At 44.8% G+C, this 21,546-nt stretch overlaps 1 protein-coding gene across 1 annotated transcript in view; it reads right to left on the minus strand.

Annotated features, from left to right (window-relative positions):
* The window catches only part of TACR1 (tachykinin receptor 1), an 88,606-nt gene extending 86,277 nt beyond the window's left edge, over positions 1 to 2,329 (minus strand). Inside the window, exon 1 of the mRNA XM_065399663.1 lies at positions 1,785 to 2,329. Coding sequence (XP_065255735.1) covers positions 1,785 to 2,329 — 545 coding nt within the window. The remainder of the gene's footprint in view (positions 1 to 1,784) is intronic.
* Positions 2,330 to 21,546: the final 19,217 nt, after the last annotated feature.

Here is a 21,546-nt window from a genome sequence, read left to right on the forward strand (position 1 = left end):
TGTATCATCCTTTTAGAAAGGAGTAAACTGAGGCAGAGAAAGGCTCTGATTTGCCCTCAGTCACAGAGCAAGTCAGTGAAAAGATCTGCTAAAGAGCAGCAAAACCCAATTCAGCCCCAGAAGTCCTAACCTCTAGTCCTTTTCTTTGACCACTAGATCACAATTCATCCCTCCACTGACCTGTGTTTAAACCCCAAGTGCCAGTCTGGACATTTGCTTCCTTGCCTCAGCACCACATTGGCTGGTTGCTGAATTTGTGTTCTGAGAACAAAATGTAAGCGAGATGCTGGTATGTGCTGGCAAGCCACAGAGAAAACAGGTGTATCCATCACTCACTATAAGCTGTACAAATCACAGGACAAACAGAACAGTGATAGATAATAGCATTTTCCATCCCCAACTTTGTAATAAAAGTAACATTATTTCAACAACCCAGTTGCCTTCAGTCAACACATTTGTACCCAGCTCTAAAATTTGCACAAGTCCGTCTCAGAACAATATAAAGCAGCAAATATTGAACAGAACCTTTTCCAGACAGAGGGTTAAATGCTGGAGGTCTTTACACAGGCTATCTCCAACTGAAATCAGGAAAATGGTTAAGATCTAACGTATCTGGCCCATAGATATCTCATGCATGTTCAACTATAAATATATCTCATGTAATTGGATTTTACCATGCTGTTTTAAATATAGATTTTAGTCTAAAATGAGGAAATCAGGAAAATTAATTTAGACAGTGAGTGAAATTGTAGAGGGCAAGACTATAGATTTCCTCTGATTAAAAAAAAAGAAACTAGCCCCAGGCTTCTCTGGGGCACAATTAAAACAGACCCTTTTCATTAAGCTAACAGCATTTTCCTGAAGAGAATTATCGGCCGGGGTGGGGGAGGGAGGTATCTCGAGTGCTCTTTTTAAAAACGGGCCATTATCTCTCTTGCAATATTTGGGTGGGGGGGAGGGGGGAAGAGATCAACAGAATGCTAAGGCAGCAGAAGGAACTCCAGCCGTGGTTCTCAATTGAGGTACCTGTACCCCTGGGCGTATGCAGAGGTCTTCCATCAACTCATCTAGATACTTGCCTAGTTTTACAACAGGCTACAGAAAATGCACTAGGGAAATCAGTACAAAAGTAAAATGTCATACAACGACTTGTTTATACTGCTCTATATCCTATGCATTGAAATGTAAGTACAATATTTATATTCCAGTTGATTTAGTTTATAATTATATGGTAACAGTCCGCAATTTTTCAGTAACACTGTGGCTGTCACACTTTTGTATTTTTAGCTCTGATTTTGTAAGCAAGTCGTTTTTAAGTGAGGTGAAAGGTGGAGTACACAAGACAAATCAGACTCCTGAAAGGTTGAGAGCTACTGAACTACAGAACTTTATCATATAAAGTGTGAGAGCCCCAAACGCTAGGAAACTGAATAAAAAATACTCTTATTTTTTTCATGCCCCATGGGCCAGCTCTTTTGCATACCCTGATGTCCCCCCTCTCCCAGATCCATCCAGAGCCTCAAAACTGGATTGCTGCAGAATTATAGCCAGGCAGGTTGGACTGGGGTCTTTATAGTCTAGTGCCTGCAGCCTTATGTTTTATGACCTGTTGACTAAAGAGGAGCAAGGACCAGGTTAAAAAAAAATCCACCCATGCTCTGAAAACAGATGTGGTGGTGACTGTTGCCTGTAGTTGGGAACCCCACCAGTGCAACTCCTGGGCCCGTTCCTACCACCACCCCACTCACGCAGCCCTTCTGGCTCATGCTCCCAACTGGCCTCACCTGTCCACGGCGATGGCCGTCATGGAGTAGATGCTGGCAAACACGGCGGCGATGGGGAAGAAGTTGTGGAACTTGCAGTAGACCAGCCCATAGTACCACTCGTTGTGGATGGCATAGGTGAAATTGACGACGGTGTTAAAGGCGGCCATGGAGGCTTCTGCAAAAGCCAGGTTCACCAGGAAATAATTGGTCACCGTCCTCATCCTCTTGTGGGCTAGGATGATCCACATCACCACGATATTCCCCACCACCGCCACGATCACAATGAGAGAGTAGGCGACAGCCCAGAGGGTGATCTGCCAAGCGGGCTGCGCGAACTGGTTGGCATCGGATTCATTGGCAGACCTGTTGTGGGACAACAGATAGTCTATGTTCTCCTCAGCGTACAAGTCATCATCCATCTTCCCCTCTCTCCTCCGCTCCAAGAAAATGCGGTGTGTGGGGGAGAGTCCTCCTCGGCCAGCAATGCTAGAGCCAGGTGGCGACTGGTCATGAAGGTTTGGGTTAGGTAGGGCGAGGGGGAGTCGTCTACAGCTGTGGCACATCTGTAATTGTGGGGCACATCTGTAAATTCTGTCTCTGGAGCCTGCCTCCGTGGCCCGATTGTTCTTCAAAGGAAACCGGACAGCTATATTAGTCACTGCTCAAGCTACAGCTATGTGCAGGGAGAGGTGGTGGAGTTGTTTCTCCCCTCCCTCCCCCCAGCCTTTCGGGGAGAAAGTAAAGCCACCCCGGTGTAAACTTCTCTGCACCGATCACAGCCCGCGCAGCAGCTGTCAGCCCAAGGTGACCCCAGGCGCAGATCGGGAGATCTCCTCGCTTCTCATCCCCTCTCCCTCCGAGTCCCAGCGCCGGGCTGGGCTTGAGAGGGGTTTTATATAGGCACCGCTGACACGTCAGGGGAGCTGGGCAGAGCCGGCGCTCAGAACCCTCCCTCCCAGCTGCGGCGCAGCAGCTGGGCAGATGTGGCCGCGCGGGCATCACCTCTGGAGGGGACCTTCCCCGCAACCAGCCAGGGACAAGGGGAAAAGCTCGCTCGACCAGGATCCTGCTGGAGGCGTCAGGATCTGGGGACCCGGGACCCGAGTGTGGCTGAATCGGGGTGCCGCGGAGCCGGTTCTTGCAGCGCTTGGGCTGGGTGGTTTCGATGCAGTTTGGAGGCAGCTGGCTTCGGGAGGCTGAAATCGGTTCCTTCCTCCGGCTAATCCTTGGAGGAAGAGACCGGGTTCAGCCTCGTGCTGCAGCAGCTGGACAGAGGTGGCTGCTGGTGCCTAAATCTGGTCCCTGCCCGTGCCACCCTCTCCGGGGTAGCAGTATTCAGCGGTGCAACAGCTGGCCAGATGTGACCGCCACGGGCAGCCCTGGCAGGCGGGACCCTCCCAGGTTGATCTCGTGGCTGGGGGGACAGAAGCGGAGGCTGCCGCTCTGGAACTGGCAGTGTCTGGGCTGGAGGTGCCTGAGCCTGCCTAACAGGGAAATAACTCCCCACCACCACCCACCCAATACAGACAACAGGCAGCTTTTCCGCCTTGTTCTCCTGCTGACACTTCCCGGAGCTGACTTTTCCCAGCTCAGTTTGGAAAATGCCATTGCAAGGGGCCAATAATGGACACATGCGGCTTGGGGGTGAGGGGAGTGGAGGGAGAGATTCCCTGTGCCCTGGGGGGCGAGGGAGACGTGCACATATATCGGTTATTCTGTGCACAGTGTGTGTGGGGAGGGGAGCTTCCTGCATTCATCTCTGTGCAGGCTGGGTGGGAGGTTTGCAGGGAGTGAGCTTTGTGCATCAATCTGTCCCCCAAAGGAGGGGTCTGGGTAGGGCACATGGTGTCCCTGTCTGGTGGCTGCCTGGGCAAGTGCTTCTCTTTGCACTGTGTCCAGCGGAGATAGGTTGTGCACCTGGATATCTCAGCAGCATGCCGGTCTCAGAGTCATAGAATCATAGAATATCAGGGTTGGAAGGGACCTTAGGAGGTCATCTAGTCCAACCCCCTGCTCAAAGCAGGACCAACCCCTAATTAAATCATCCCAGCAAGGGCTTTGTCAAGCCTGACCTTAAAAATCTCTAAGGAAGGAGATTCCACCACCTCCCTAGGGAACCCATTCCAGTGCTTCACCACCCTCCTAGTGAAATAGTGTTTCCTAATATCCAACCTAGACCTCCCCCACTGCAACTTGAGACCGTTACTCCTTGTTCTGTCATCTGGTACCACCGAGAACAGTCTAGATCCATCCTCTTTGGAACCCCCTTTCACGTAGTTTAAAGCAGCTATCAAATCCCCCCTCATTTTTCTCTTCTGCAGACTAAATTGTCATCTGGGACTCCTTTGTGATTCTGGCAGTGGACATTTGACTCTCTGGGGAGTAGGTAGAATTCCAAGAGTGGCTGTAGCCCACATAACCTACTGCCCAGTGGGGATTGCACATGCATCACTGCTTGATCTGTATCATTCCATAGTTCATAGAATATCAGAGTTGGAAGGGACCTCAGGAGGTCATCTAGTCCCACCCCCTGCTCAAAGCAGGACCAATCCCCAGACAGATTTTTGCCCCAGATCCCTAAGTGGCCCCCTCAAGGATTGAGCTCACAACCCTGGGTTTAGCAGGCCAATGCTCAAACCACTGAGCTATCCCTCCCCCCTGTATGGGGGTCTTGATTCTAGGAATGGACATTGTACGTGCCCGGTGTGCAGGTGATTGGGCGTGTTGCACTCCTGTGCAGAGCTTCTGCAAGGGTGTTGTTACTCTCCCCAACTGACAGTTGTTAATGTACACGCATCTGTGGGCTGCAACCCACACTTTAGATGCACGCACAGATTCTGCAGCTTTTCCTCATGTGCAACTGGTTTTAATGGACCAAATTTAGGCTTTCGGTGTTTTCGATAGGACCTTTGCTTGTGTTGCTTGCCCAGTGCCATGCTATGGAGGATGTACCATAAACACCTTTCTGTTGTGCCCTCCCTCTACCTTGCCACCCACTTGGGTATATAATGTAGATTGGCTTCAGCTACGACTCTGATCCAAATTTTCCCCGAGTCTGCTGGAGTTATCTGGAGATTTGCCCTGGTATTTTACATGAGTGACCCTTTCTGTATCTGCTTTGATGCTGCCTGGTCTAGGCCACATACCTGGGTGTGATGGGGGAAGCTTGCAGCTAGACATTGCCCGTATGGGTATGGATGCTTGTTGAACTCACCAGCTGTGCCTATGGCAGCAGACCCTTATCACCCCTGCTCCAGGCCCTTGTACCAGAAGCACTGCGATGGCAAAGGATACTTAATGGGGAACTTTTCCAACTAGTGTGAATCTGGCTCACATCATATGGTGATGTCCAGCTGTTATCATCAGACAGCTGTTTGGTGGCCTGTGTGAGATGTTCACAGTGGAGAAGTGTCCTTAGCATTGTTCCCCTCATTAGAAGCCTCAGTTTGCCATCACTAATGTAGAGGCAGCTCAGGATCCAGGTGCACTGAGTAGGGTAGTGTGGGGTAGCTTACACTGCCTCTGATGTGCCCCCAAGTAAATAGAAGATTTGGGGGGAATTCAAGCCTGATGTAAGCAGGTAGAATTCCACCAGGGTGGCATTTTGCTCACCGGCTCCGGAGATGCCAAACCAGCCTATCAAGTACTGAAGTCACTAGAGAAAATAGTCAATTTTCAACAAGCCAGGCACTCCATAGAGATGTGTATAAAATACACAGCAGCCAAGCTGCACCCAGACTGTCTTTGATGATTTCCCCAGTCTCTCAGCAATGTAGCCCAGTGGGCCAGCTTACCTGTATTATATTAATTGCTTTGTTATTCTGCTTTATTATATTTAGTAGTAATGCAAAGAACCTACAGGCTTTTATCCTGTAAGATTTGGCTTTAGTAGATAGTGTGAGGCTCTTGATGTTTATAACCTTTGATATAGATAAACTTAAGTAACTCATAAGTTATAGGGAACTGAAAGTAGCATGGAAGAGGGGGAATTTTGTCCAGCCACCCATAGAACATAGCTGACACCAGCATCCGGAAGGTTCCGGACAGAACGTCCGACCGCAAAGGTGCCATGACAACAAATTGATGTGTATGCTAATAGGGTAACATCATACATAGACTAACCTGTAGAAAACGGACACCTTAAGGGGAGGAAATACAAATAAGGACCTCTATTAAATATGCATAGGAAATGATAGCGTCAGCGTAACCTACTATAAAAGTAACATCCCAGGGGCAGCAGGAGGGTGGAGAGATGTAGACCTTGGGAGGGGCCAGCATGATGGCCTCAGGGGAAGATGAGGACGATGGCGGTGATGAGAAAGATAATGGTTAAGTAGGTTAAGAAAGATAAGGGTGTAAATATGGACGTCCAAATGTACTTTCTGTATATCTCTATCTGCCTTGTTGAGCTTAAGTGTGTGTATAACTTTGCTAAATTATTAATAAATCATATATTTGTAAATATATAGAGAGAGTTCCTGTGGTGTGAGTGTTGCACATGTACACATTGGGGTTCCCAAATTATATGACAATTTTACAATAATCTTACTGGGCCTGATCTTGGGACAAGAACCTGTTAATCCTCAAGTTACAATTATATATACCCAACTTTGGGTCAGGCTACAGCAATCACAGTCAGGCCTTATCTATACACAGTTTTGTACCAATGTAACTATATCAGTTTCTAAACAGATAAGTGAAATCAGTGCAAAAATAGTGTTTAGACCAGCCCAGACAACACACACGGATATCAGTGGGGAGGAGAATGCGATATCCATGTTTTTAAAACAAGCCCAGCTAATATATGATTTTACATTTGTAAGGGCTGCTCTTGGATTTAACAAGTGCATTCAGCTTTGCATTAACACTAGCAGTGTATTTCTAACAGGTTGTTCTTTAAAGCTGGTAGGGAATGAAGCGATACTGAGAAACCAAGTCATTGTTAATTCATTACTGTCATGATCCATTAAAAAGCCACTACAAATCCTCTTCTGGAAGCAATTGTAGACATGCTTTGACCAACAGAGTATAGGATGATTTAAAAATCAACACTTTTTTTCTTCTCTTACCTTTAAATCCATCATAAAGAAGCTTCAGAGCCTGAAATAACAAAGAAATCACAATATTCTATATCAGCTCACTATTTGTTAGTTCTTCTCGGCCTCATTTTGATCCCAATTACACCAGTGTGCATCTGGAATCACTCTAGGGGGCCTGATTCTCTTCTCACTTATGCTGGCCTTACACTGGTGTAGTGCCATTGCGTGAGATGGAGTTACTCCTGGTTGACACCAGGGCAGGAGGGGAGAAACTGGCTCTATGATCTATGTTCTGATACCCTTTCTCAGAGTAATACCTCACTCCACAAATTCTGCCACTGAGTTCAGTGGGACTGACTAGTTGCCGTGTAAGGCACTCTTCCGTGTGAGTGATGAGTAAGCTGGCCCTGTAGAAAAAACAGCCAGCTTATTGTCCGATTAAAGCGTGACTGTTAGAAATCTGCTGTGAGCTGACATGCAAGTTATGCTGAAGTATTGTGGGGTCAGAGTGATTGAGGTGTTTGACTACCAGGGGCGGCTCCAGGCACCAGTGCACCAAGCGTGTGCCTGGGGCGGCAAGCCGCGGGGGGCAGCCTGCTGGTCGCCGTGAGGGCGGCAGTCAAACTGCCTTTGGCGGCATGCCTGCGGGAGATCCTCCGGTCCCGCGGCTTCGGCGGCAATTCGGCGGCGGGTACGCCGAAGGCGTGGGACCAGCGGACCTCCCGCAGGCATGCCGTCAAAGCCTGCCTCACTGCCGTGCTTGGGGCGGCAAAATACATAGAGCCGCCCCTGTTGACTACAATCCCAGACATGATGGGTTCAAAACTTGCTCCATCTCACACAGAAGGACTGCTTCCATGGCAGCCAGTGGCGAATGGGTACCTGCTGCATGGGGTTAGAGTGATCAAAGGCAGACAGATGTTGTGCTAGCTCCATTGCTCCCTTTTGTACTGTTGGCTATGGAAACTGACATGTCCCAGCAATGTTGTTTACGGTATTGTCATAGCCGTGTCGGTCCCAGGATATTAGAGAGACAAGGTGGGTGATGTAATATCTTTTACTGGACCAACTTCTGGAGGTGAGAGAGACAAGCTTTCAAGCTTACCCAGAGCAACATAAGACCCGAGGAAGACCTCTGTGTAACTCAAAAGTTGTCTCTCTCATCCACAGAAGTTGGTCCAATAAAAGCTATTCCCTCACCCCCCATGCCTTAACCATCTCAGCCCGATGACAGGAATGTGGCTCGGGGCAGACTTCGATTATGATTGCACTTGGATTTTTATGTATTGAATGTTACCTGCTCATAGTTACTAAAAATAAAAGTAGTTTTTTAAAAAGCATATTATCTGGATTCCTTTATGCCGATCTTCCCTTACAGCCTTTTCAGCACATTATCCTTTTTTTTTTGTCCGCTAATGTGGTTGTAAACAAAACACATTGATACATCTGCATCAGAGGCAATTGCTTCCTTTTTACTGTGGTTTGTACTCTGAATTGTTATCTGTTTATGTGGAAATTCAATCGGCCATTAAGATCTATAATCCTGAGCCATTTAGAGCTTGTCTAAATGGGAAAATTTACCAGCAGAACTACACTGGTATAATTATACTGATATAGTTCTGCTGGCAGATTTGGCAAATCATTACTCATCGAACTTGTACAGTTGAAGTCAGTGAGATGGCTGAATAGGATCTATAATAAGTTAAGCATGTACTTAACTTTAGACATGTGCTTTATTAGAACTTAGACTCTAATTCAGCAAAGCATATATGTGTTAAAGGAAGTAGTGTGGTTTAATGTCTAGGACACCAAACTGGGACTCAGGAGACCGGTGTTTAATTCCGGGCTCTGGCTTTTTGGGTGACCGTGGGCAGGTCATGTCACTGTCCTGAACTTCAGTTTCCCCATCTGTAAAATGAGAATGGTATTAAAGCACTTTGAAATGTATAGATGAAAAGAACTTATTAATAATAATAATTGCAGTATCAGGCACTAATGTAAATCCCAGGTACATTTTGTGTCCCCAACATGGTTTTTCAATATACTGGCTATTCATTAGTAAGCATGATAATACGTTAGCTCAAACCTTGTTTCATTTAAGTAATTTTAAATAGTCACCTGCAGTTTAAAATATAGTGTTTAATTGTAAGACTCCTAGTTCAGATTTTACTCTGAATTCCTAACCAGAATTAGAGCTACAGTAGCAAATAGTATTTGGAGTGTATTACTGGATTAACTTGTAGCTCACAGCAATATAAGATACCTTTGCTGCCTCCAGTACTTGATCAATTTATAGAAAACAGACCCATTTGAAAGCAGCCTTTTTCTGCACAGAGATTCTTGAAGAGTTTTTACAGATTTTTCTACATGGCCGACACTGACTTATTGTGTTTGTGGTTTATATACCCCATGCATATAGAAAATATACCACTGCTCTTTAACAAGAAAGGAGTCCCTTTGAACTGTTCTCTTGTGATATACAGCCCTGGAGACTGTTTACCCACAGAAACCCCAGAACCTGTGACCCCAAAGGAGCAGTGTATCCCAGTTTACTAGTTTTACCTTTAAACCCTCACTCCCATGCAAGCCTCAGCACTTGTGAGCATTTATAATAAAACAAAAGAAGGTTTATTTAAGAAAGAATAGGGAGTTTCTGCTAGAATCTAGAGAGGATGGAAACAAAAGTTTACAATACAAAACAAAATCGTGAAATGTGAACCTGGGCCTACACTTATTAATAGTCACATTTCCTGTCTAATAAAGTAGGCTTTCTCCACCAAAGTTCATTCAGTTGCAAAGCTGGTTGGCTTCACAGGAACAAGGATCCAATTTTTCATGAGCACACCTTACTTCTCAAGGTGTCTCCTCAGTGAAAGGATTCAGAGTCTCTCTCCCTCCTCTGTTATACTGAAACAGTCTTTTGTTTCTAAGCATAGACAGCACAAACTCCAGTCTTGATGTAATGTTCCTTTTTTATCTTCAGGAGATATCAATTGTTTTCAATTTCCTCTGATGGATTTCCATTGAAAGTCTTGGGATTGGAAAAGGCTAAACAATTGAGTTGAGCATTGTGTTGCATCACCAACTAAACAGGACAGGGTGACAACTCTCTCCTTCCTGAATGGGACATAATTGAGACATAGTCTCCCCTGGTGACTAATTTTTACTCCAAGTCCATAACGCATACTTTCAGTATAAATACATTATTCCTTAAATGTAACCCATACGTACATCTCGTAATGATTATGAATCTTAACAAGTTATGAGCTTTCTGTAGATACCTTAGATGTTACTTTTTATGGATAAATATCCTGTAAGACGTGTTTGATGTAGTGAGTTTGTCAGGTCTGAGGTTAGAGGAGTTTGCAAAGAACAGGGGACCCTTTGCCTAAGAACTGTTGTGTCACACGTGGCAATATGTAATGGGAACCTCAACATTAACTCTTTCCTCCCCAATGCAAAACTAAGCTGTCATATTTGGGATACCACACAAATCTGATCTGGTCTGACGTATTTGTTCATTGTAGACAGTTTATGCTTTACAGTTGTCCTCAGAAAGCAACAGAAAGAGTCATTAAGTACTTGGGGGTTTTTAAATGATGGTAGTATACAAAAAATGCTCTGCTCAAAGCATATCTGCCCTGAGGACTACAATAGGAATATCCAACCATGATACCATTGCTAAATGCAGCAATTAAAGATTAGATTCTACCACACACCAAACATCTCTCAAAGTAGCACTTTACAGTGGACCTATCCAAGTAGAACGCATCAAAAGCAGAAATCAAATTAACATTACAACAGCATCTCCTAGCGCAACTCTAACTAAGGTCTGACAAGTCATTCATTGCATAAGCCCTCTGTCATTTGTTAAAGGTTTATGCTAGGTAGCTGCTCTGAAAGAAGCCTTTCATATGCTGAGTGAACTGCAAATAGCTGCTTTTATACTGTTCAAATATGGATATACTGCTGAATACTTTTCACCTTCAAAGCACTTTACAAATATTAACCTGTCTTCACATTTTCCCAGTTTTATCAGTGAGTAAATTGATGCACAGGGACATAAAGGCTGACATCATCCCGAGTATCCACTAGTTGTGGGTGTCATTTTTCCAGTGCCTAAACTGAGGCATCTACAGCCTGATTTTTAGTTGCCAAGCACCTGCCACGTCAACTGAAGTCATTGGGAGCTATGGGTGCTCAGCGCCTTGGAAAAAGCAAGCCCTCGGTGTTTCAAGTTGGGCAACCAAAGCTAGTGGACAGATACTTGTGAAAATTTTGATTTAGTTCAGAGCAGGGCGGTGTTAAATTGGGATTAGGACTTGGGCACTCCTAAATCTTTGCTTTCTTACTAGTACACCTCTTTTCTTCTTCCCTATAGCCATCCCTTGCAATTTACATAGTGCATCTACAGTGCTTTGAGTTATTAGTGCCTTATTTTTTAAGAAAGGGATACTGAATACCAATTCCATTCTTGTTGTCTATTTCATGTTGTCCAGGTCCCAATCATGTTCTGATCAAGAGTGCATCTTTTTTTTTTTTAAAGGTATCACTTCGTTGCTTGAAATACTTGCAACCAAATGTGCTGCAATATCAGGAGCGTAGTTTAATTTATTTGTTGCCAGCCGTCTTGGCTCAATGACCAGCCAAGGCCATTTTGATATCCGTCTGTTATCGTACACAGAGGCAATTACATTCATTGGTGTTATTTATATTACCCGTCATGTTGGTTTCTCATATTTTGCTCCAGTGCAAATCTATTTCTGTGACAGTAACCATTTCACAGATCGCTTCTGTTAGTGAAGACCGTGTACAGTAGTTGAACCCGAATGATGAACATTTTAATCAGGGGAAGCTATAATAATTAATACATGACATTTATATAGCGCTTTACTTGCACGAAGTGCTAGCAAACATTAACCCCTTCAGGTAGGTGAGATTTCTCTAAAGAAGGGGAAGAGAGAGGCAGAGAGTTTAAAACTAAGGCAGTGTTTTGTGTGCCTCCAGTTTTGGTAACCCAACTTGAGACACCTTAAAGGGCCTGATTTGGGTGCTAAGCTCCCAGACCACGCAACTACAAGTTGCTCAGCACTTCTGCAAGATTAGGCATCTCGGATTGGACACCAAGAAGCAATGGCTAATTTTGAAGATTTTTATCCTTTATCCATTATAAGTGCAGTCACTTTTCACTTCCCAGGAGAATGTGTAGCCATGGGGATTTGCCTGATGTTGCAAAGGTTATGGTTCACGTTCCTTTCACAGATAGACCAGTTTTAAGTCCAGAGGGGGACTTCTCACTGACACCGGTTCTACACAAGTGTAACTCCACTGGCTTCAGTTCCGTTACTCCAGGTTTAAACCTATGAAACAGAGGCAAGAATCTGGCCAGTTAGTTCAAATCATGAGTGGTGGAAAGTGAACCCATGGGAATTGATAGAAGCCCCAATTAATATTGGACTGGGGAGAAAAACACACTAGAGAACATTCTGTAGAGAGGTCTCTTGGCATGAGCCAGTTAATGGAACAGATGTCCAATGGATCTTCTAATTCATAGTGCCTATGAAGTGTTGCTGTGGATAGTAGAGCTGGGGGAAGGTCAGTCTCAAGATGAAAGATACTGTAAACTCAGCATTCTGATACACATTGAACTTAGCTGTTTGGACAGTCAGCTGTTTGGACAATTCACTCTAAGTATCAATTACCAGGCCCTGAGTGTCAAGACACTGCAGCTGGTTGCAGGTGTGTGCCAAATGCCAGTCCGAAGTTGTTTAACAGGGCTTGATCATTCCAGGCATCTGTCCAACTCTGCATTCCAATCCCCTCTTAACCAAGACTTCTCAGGTGTCCTGAGGATGTTTTCTGTTTTAGTGAACATGTCAATCAGCCCCCCCCCCCCCTCGGGGTAGAAATACTGCCTTGAACGAAGAGGCAGTGAATAATGGGAATAGGATAATCATGTGCAAGTGTTTTGAAATGAGTAAGCCCCAAAGAGGGTGAAGAATCAGCTTGGATGCAACAGGGAGGTGTAAATAAGATTAATGGGATGAAACTGAGTGAAAGAAAACTTAGGCTGAGTATCAGGAAGAATGTCCTCATGCAGAGAGATATTAATAGGCTTCCTGCATTGAAATCCACCCATAGAGAGCTAAGTGCTTTGCAAAAGAAGGCAAGTCTCATCCCCATTCTATAGCTGGCACAGAAATGTGAAGCAAATTGCTAAATGTCACACAGTGTCAGAAGCAGAAGGAGAAGCCAGATTTCCTGGTCCCAGTCTAGTGCTCTGTCCCTGCTTGTACTCTGTCTTCAGACCATCAGAATGGTCTTGTGGTTAAGGTACCTGCATTGGGAATTCCTGGCTGCACCACAGACTCCATTGTGTTACCTTGACCACATCTCAACCATTATCCACCTCAGCTCCCCCTCTGTAAAATGAGGATGAGATTTTTTCCCTACCATGGAGAGATGTTTGGATAAACTGATTATTGAACGTGGTGTAGTCAGGTGCTATCGTGACAGGGCAGAGCATATGGTACAGAGATGTTCAGAACTACAGACACACATGCCCCTTATTTTCCAAGGGAGGCCAACCTGGGATATAAAAAGACTCCGAAACGTCTTGCAATGCATGACAGTTTGTTAGCAAGAGTTAGGCTAATTGTAATTTTAATAACGCGAGATTTGTAGAAGCAAGAATTGTGTGAGGCGAGTGGGAAAAAACTGTGTGAGAAGTTGTTGCGACCTTGTGTAGATAATGTGCAGACAATATGGAATGTAGACTAAGAGTCTACATAAGTGAGAAAAACAAGATATCAGAATGACCAATGTATAAATAAAATGCAGCTGTTGCTTTTCATTGTCTGTAACAAAAGGTATAAATGCTTGCTGTAATTGTTTACCTGTTAAGAGACCTGCCTAGAAAGGAAAAACCCTGTGTCCTCTCTCACTCTATGCAATTAATAGAGAGAAAATAAAGTAACTTGCTGTACCCAAACAAAAAAGTAAGAACTGTGTTATTCTCCAACACTACACTCAGAGCCCAGGCTCTGACTCAGGTCTGAGTCCAAGCCCCCTTTCTGTCCACACACAAATCAGTCTGACTCAGGCCAGCAAGAACTCAGGATGCAGGTCCTAAGACGCTGCTAAGGGGTGTGGGTCAGCTGAGTGGACAGTGTGGATGCAACTCAAGCTTCAGACCCGAGTCAGAAGGTCTGTGTAGTGCAGTACGGACGCATTATCACGGCTGTGAGACCCGGGTCCAGCAATTGTAAACCCAGGTTTACAGTGCAATGTGGATGTTCAACCACAGGCTTGGAAACACTGAGTCCACAAGCCCGAGTCCCACAGTCCCAGGTTTACAATGCAGTGTAGACATACCCTAAGGGATTAACAGGTAGGCTAGCTACCTACCGCCTTCACTGTGGCTAATTGCTGGGTCATTGAGAGTTGGGATAAGAAGGCTGGGGGATGGGGGTGATTGCCAAAGAGAACTAATGAGAGGAGTCTCCCCTATAGAAGATAGGCAGGAAGTTACACAAGGAGTGGGAGTTCCAGAGAGAGGGAACTGGAGGAGTCGTCCTAGGACAGAAGCCTGGGGACAGACAGGAGAAAGCAGCAAGGGATTCTAAAGAGCAGGTCCTGGCTGCTTAAACACAGTGTCCCTGACTGTAACCCACAGCAAAAGGCAGGCCTAGGTCCCCTACCATCCCCAGAAAAGGAGGTAGGAAAGCCTCCCAGAGGGGGCAAGCAGTCCAGGCTGGGGCTGGGACTGATGACCCTATACAGGGTCATTAGACTTTTGGCCCATGGGACTATGTATTACCCTGGAAGGAGTGAGATTATCAATGACCTGGCTGGAAGGCTGGAGTCCTGAGGGCCACACACAGCTGTGTGGTGAGGGAAACTAAGATGGAGTTGCTGCAGTGCCACACCTGGCCATGAGGGGACATGGTGCCCGGTGGTAAGAGACCTGCAATGGGTGGGGGGAAAGGAGGGATTGTTATCTTGTTCTGTGTTTTGTACAGCACCTAACACAATGGGGTGCTGGTCCATGCCTTGGGCTTCTAGGCACTATGGTAATGTAACAAACAACCCCCACTGCAATTCACTTCATATACATTCAGTGGCGCAGGAGCCAATCCATCCCCCAGCAAGTCTGAAGTTCAAGTGAAAGCAACATGCTGATGGCTTAAGCAAACAACAATAAAGGGGAAGGGGGAGGGCCCCCTACCGGGTGCCTCAGCCCCACGTTGGTTAGCCCTCTTCCTGAAAAGCAGGATACGTGAGGGCAGAGGGTTCCGGATTGGCTTTCACACGCCCCGGGCCTGGCACAGGCTATTGCTGCCAAGTCTGCAGCTGCTTCAGCTCTCAAGCAAGTGCTGCTCTTTCACTTGTACCACAGGGTGGCAGCACTGCCAAGAAATCGGAGAGGGGACAGCAAGCAGAGGCTGGAGAACTGATTTAAAATCCTTCCAAGGGTCCATGTTTATGAAGGTTCTTGTTTGTCGTTATTACCCCATAGCACCTCTGAGCCCTCGCCACAGACTTGGTGCCAGACTAGACAGCCCTGGAGGGCAAGGGCCTTTATCTGTGTGCAGTACAGGCAGCGTCCGCACCGGCTTCCCTCACTGCCCTGCTACTGAGTCACCGCTCAGCCCCGGACGGAGCATGTCTAGGGGTCAGAGGAGAAGTCATTCTCCCTACCGTATGCAGCTCTGTCCAGACCAGCCAAAACTCACACCTCTTTCCATCCACCAGGACACCCATGTGCACTCGTGCCATCCACAGCAAACTCCCTTCTGCCTCTGACATGACAGCCATCCACAACAAACTCAAATGCGCCCTGCGAAGGTTAGAGTTAAGAGTCGTGGTACCTACAGACGTGTACCTAAGAGGAGTCTTGTTACTGCTACTAGTTCTTTGGGGTAGGGACCGTCTTTTTGTTCTCTGCGTGTTTACGGCACCTACCATAATGGCGGCCTGGTTCATAACGGGGGCTCCTACGTGCGACAGGAATACAAATAATTATAATTGTATCTTAAAAGCCTGAGATCTGAATTAAAGAAGTGCAATTGTACGCTGGATATGAGAGGAAGCCTGTTGGAGATAAGCCGTGTGTTTGGGTGTTAAGCTGGCTGGTTGGTAAGGCATCTGATTTGTATGTAGGCTGGATGGTAATTTTGCCAGAGGAAGTGGTGACTTCCTTTGTTTGTGATTGTGCCGAAAGGAAATACTTTAAGCAAGTGTTTTGGATGGGAAAAGACTGGAGTATTGCTTTGAGAAATTGTAAATCTGGTGGGGTTACTTAATGTTTGCAAGGCTCTTTGAAGATGCCAATACTGTTTTCTGTATAAAATACAGCATCCTCCCCATGTTGTACCTTGCGTAGATCAGAGGAGTGTTTGTCCATTTCATGGATTTCCTGAGCATGGCAGAATGTGGTTGGTAACAGAGTGAACAACATCATCAAAGGCACGAATTAGGAATTGTACTTCTATAAGGAGCAATATATTTTTTCAACACCTCTGCCCACACATCCATCTCTGTCATGTTCCCTCAAAGTTGCAGGAAGCTATGTATTGTGGCATAGGTTTCGCGACAGATCCCTCCAGATGTTAATAATAATAATAATAATATATGGAGATATACCTATCTCATAGAACTGGAAGGGTCCCCGAGTCCAGCCCCCTGCATTCACTAGCAGGACCAAGTACTGATTTTGTCCCAACTGATTTTGTTGATAGGTAGAGCTGTCATTTGGGTGGAACACCATAGCACAAGTCTCTAAGGAAGCTTCCTGAGATACAGGATTTGCACAGATTCTCAGCATAGGCAGCTTTGCCCATTTGTGGATCTTACTCCCAGTCCTATGATCCCCAAGTCACAGTGGCTAAAAAAAATTAGACTTTGATTTCAAGACTCTGACATACAAGGTGAAGTTGAAATCCCACTTGGAAAGGGAGCTGCGTGAAACTTTGCACTAAATGTTTGTTTCTTGAAAAGCATAGTTTTGATTGACCTGAAACTAGTGACAAATTTGACATGAAATCACCACATAGTTTGGGCCCAAAAATGTTGTGAGGGCTTAAGCGCCATTCACAAAACCACCAGAGGAGGAAGCGCCACTCTGAAGGATTTTAGCTGAGCGGGTAGGGTACTCACCTGAGAATTGAACCCAAATCTTCCACATCCCAGGAAAGTGCCCTTAACTACGGGGCAAAGGGTATGTCTTCACTACCCGCTGGATCGGCAGGTAGCAATCGATCTATCGGGGATTGAGTTATCGCGTCTCGTCTAGACGCGATAAATCGATCCCCGAATGTGCTCCCCGTCGACTCCGGAACTCCACCAGGGCAAGAGGCGGAAGCGGAGTCGACGGGGGAGCTGCAGCCATCAATCCCGCACCGTGAGGACGGGGGAGGTAAGTCGATCTAAGATACGTCGACTTCAGCTACACTATTCTCGTAGCTGAAGTTGCGTATCTTAGATCGACCCCCCCCCCCCCCGCAGTGTAGACCAGCCCTAAAGGTTGGAAAGGAGATATGGTGGTCGCTGCTTTTTCACCAATCTAGCACTTCATGTCCTTTACTCTTATGTTAAAAAGTGTCTGAAAAGTAAATGTTTCCTTGAATCCAAACAGACTGGTTGGTTAATTTTTCAGAGCTGCCAGCGAACTGGAGGAATCAGTTATTCACCTCGCTCTGGTTGGAAATCAAAAGTAAATGACATTATTAAGCCGTCTGGACTTACTAGCAGCTCTCTTCTTCCTCACTTGATCTAGGTCCATTCAGGATTAATGATTTCCAGCCCCACTGGTTCCAAACCACAAACTAAGCTCCCAAGACAAAAGTGTAACATTTGGGAACTAAGTCAGTTATGTTTTTCTCCATTTTTCCTTTCCCTGAGGAGATGGCATGTTCTAGTCCTTTAAAGCAGTGTTTCTCAACCGGCTTGCTGCCTTCCTAATCTGTATCAGGGAGATCTCAGGGACTAATGCCGGTCCGCAGACTGGTCATTGAGAAACACTGCTTTAGAGAATAAAGAGACATAAAGAGAGCAGGGATGAGAGGTATACACCTGGCTTCAAACTCAGAGTGTGTGTAGGTGGGTGCCATTTCATTGATTTCAATGGAGCAGCATCCACTTATTGGACCTGGAAATATTATTGGACCTGGTCTATATTATGGGGGCTTGTGGTAGAATTCAATAACATTATAAAGCACCTTGTGATCCCTGGATGAAAAGTACTATAGAAAGGCAAAGGCAAAGTCACTCTTCTTGGGCGGGGGCAGACCTTGAAACCTCATAACTTTAAATTGCTTTAAAAAGGGGGAAATTGGCCTTATTATCCAATAAAGAAGCATAAATCTTCATAGCATAAACCCAGCTGCCTGTTAATTGAAGTTTTCTCCGTTAACTGAAATGCCACTATGGTAACCATTCTCAGCAATGTTGTTCACGGGAAGTCTTTTTTTTTAACATCTCTGGTGGGCAGTAGAGCTAATTCACGAGCGTGGTTGTGCAAAATCAGTGCTTTAAACAGCCGTCTCCGAAATAAGGTTATCGAGGACATCTGCTTGTCGTCTGTCCCATGAGTCAGCTCCTTGTCATGTGTCCGGTAATAGGACTTTTTTTCCCAACACATGCCTTTCTCATTACTTAAACTGATAAGTAAAAAAGTAAAATGCTTCTGGCATTTACTGTATGGGCTAATTCTGGGCCCCAAAGCACTTCAGCTGATGTTTGAGCCTATCCCTATCCAGGAAAGCATAACTTTAAGCATGTACTGACATGCTTTATGAATACAGATACATTTGATCAGGGCCGTAGGGAGGTGCTCAATACCTATCAGTGCTATGGGCCTGCTCCCACTGAAATCAAAATTACTTCAATGGGACTAGCTCCAGGGTGTATTTGTATTCAGCACCATTCAGGACTTCTCCTCTGAAATGTGTGATTTCCCTCCCCCCCTCCCCTTCATACTGAGGACCTGATCCTGCAAGATGCTGAGAGCCTCTGGTGGTGCAAAACATTCAGAACACTCCCAGAAGGTCCTTATGCACTTTGATACTAATGCTATCAGTTACAATCAGGGCTTTTCCTACCCCACTGCAGCAGCTCCAGTCACTTTGCCTGAGAGTCCAGGAAGGCATTGGCTATAGAAACTACCATCATAGGTTCCACAACAGGCTTGGAAGGAGGATGGGAGCTGGTGTGTTGGTTCTTCCTTTGGTTCTCTTTTTGGCTGATTAATAATTATGGATAACAACGTCTTGGATTCATGTTGTGCCTTTAATTGCAAAGGATCCCAAAGAACTTGCCATGCTGGTGCTTAGAGATCACTGAAGTGCAGCCACCTCTGGGCTGGAATGAAGCAGCTGTATAGGAAGATGCAGCAGCACTAAGAACCAGTTAGGACAGGAAGTGAAGCATGCCATATCCTGTGATAAAAGTGAAGAGAGCAGATGATAACCGACCATGAATGTAATTTGGAATTTAGATAGAACTCTCTGATTAGTACACCTCTTGCAGAAAGGTTTCTTGGAATCATCAATGATCAAAAGTGGTGAGAGCCTTCATTTTAAACCTCCTGCAGAAGATGGTACCCCAGCAGCACAACACCCTCTAACTCCATGCTAGGTCATTGGAGGCACTAGAATGATTTCATTGTACTTTCGTATATAGGACTAGGACTTAATACCTAACCAAACACACACAGTTGTTTTAAGCCAGGGGTTCTCAACCAAGGGTATGTGTACCGCTGGGGTACACAGAGGTCTCCCAGGGGGTACATCAACTCATCTAGATATTTGCCTAGTTTTACAATAGGCTACATAAAAAGCACTAGCGAAGTCAGTACAAACTAAATTTCATACAGACAGTGACTTGCTTATACTGCTTACACTGAAATGTAAGTACAATATTTATATTCCAATTGATTTATTATAATATTATATGGTAAAAATGAGAAAGTCAGCAATTTTTCAGTAACAGTGTGCTGTGACACTTGTATTTTTATGTCTGATTTTGTAAACAAGTAGTTCTTAAACGAGGTGTAACTTGCGGGTACGCAAGACAAATCAGACTCCTGAAAGGGGTGCATTAGTCTGGAAAGGTTGAGAGCCACTGACCTAGGCCACTGCATAGCCCTCAAATGTCAATTTTCACAGAATTTTCATAAAATGGATACCCTCACATGAAACAATGAGAGATTGCAAATATTTTTCATATCATAGAATCATAGACTATCAGGGTTGGAAGAGACCTCAGGAGGTCATCTAGTCCAACCCCCTGCTCAAAGCAGGACCAATCCCCAACTAAATCAGGGGTTCTCAAACTGGGGGTCGGGACCCCTCAGGGGGTCACGAGGTTATTAGATGGGGGGTCGCAAGCTGTCAGCCTCCAACCCAAACCCCACTTTGCCTCCAGCATTTATAATGGTGTTAAATATATAAGAAAGTGTTTTTAATTTATAAGGGGGAGTCACACTCATAGGCTTGCTATTTGAAAGGGGTGGGTCACCAGTACAAAAGTTTGAGAACCACTGAACTAAATCATCCCAGCCAGGGATGAAAATAAATTGATGTTCATCTGAATTCAATAGAAATTTTAAATGGCTCACTTTCTTTCCAAATGATCCTCCTTTGGAATAAAACAGCCAAAATCTCAAGCATTCTACCAAATTAGACACTTTTTTTTAAATTCAATACAAAATGCAAAAAAATTTAGTTTTGAGGCATTCAAATTTCACAGTATGCTAAAGAGCCTTATTTAAAAATCCGGAATCTATCAAAGAAATATTTACGGTTTAAAGGCTTAAGAAATACTTCTAGTTCATAGTCCTGCAATTGGATAGGTGTGGGTGAATCCTTGCACTTGTGTGGAGTGCCATTGATGAGCTCAGATACAACAGTGATGAGCACAGTATAAAATCTGAGCAGAATAAAATTGACACTGGAGCTTTGAACAAGCATTCAAATCTTCTCGTGCAAGACTATTATAATACCTTAAGACAGGCAACTTTGTAGTAGTGGAGGTGAGCACTTTGATAGTGTTTCATAGGTAATTACACCAGGTTTATCTTTTGTACATGTTTATCTTTTGTACAGGTTTATATTTTGTACATAATATGTATTATGAAGCTTCCCCCAAATGAGTAGATTGATAGTGTCTTTAAAAAATCAATTTAAAAACATAGCATATAATACAATGTTGATCCACTGATGTTGAACTGAATTCCTAAATTTTCTGCAGCAGTAACTAGTCACCTAATGTATCTATATAAATCACAAGTTTAGACATAGGGGAAAAAAGGCTGGGGTACTTTGTTGGCAGAGTAATATATGTGTGTTCATACACTGCTTGAGGACATGGGGATGTGAAGAAAGAGGACAGCTGGTGATTAAGTGATAGAAAAATGACTGAAGGAGGTGTCACAGAATTGGTAACTACGTTCCAATTATGGGGCTTAATTCTGCTTGCAATCATGTACGTCCCAATCCTGCAATAAACTCTGTAGAGGCAGAACCTCAATTAAATTAATGGGCTCTATGCAGACACAAGATTCCAGCTGCTGGGAGCTCATTTTAGGATTAGGGTCTTTATTATGGTGACTCTAGTTAAAAAAAGACACCTTCTTACTGAGTAGAGTGACCCCATATGTATATTCAAAATTGTTTGCTGACTTAAATGATAGGTAACTTTTTTTTGTCAGTTTCTTGATGAAAAACATTTGAATCAAAATG

The sequence above is a fragment of the Emys orbicularis genome, chromosome 2 (genome assembly GCF_028017835.1).
Source record: "Emys orbicularis isolate rEmyOrb1 chromosome 2, rEmyOrb1.hap1, whole genome shotgun sequence".
Taxonomy (NCBI): Eukaryota; Metazoa; Chordata; order Testudines; family Emydidae; genus Emys; species Emys orbicularis.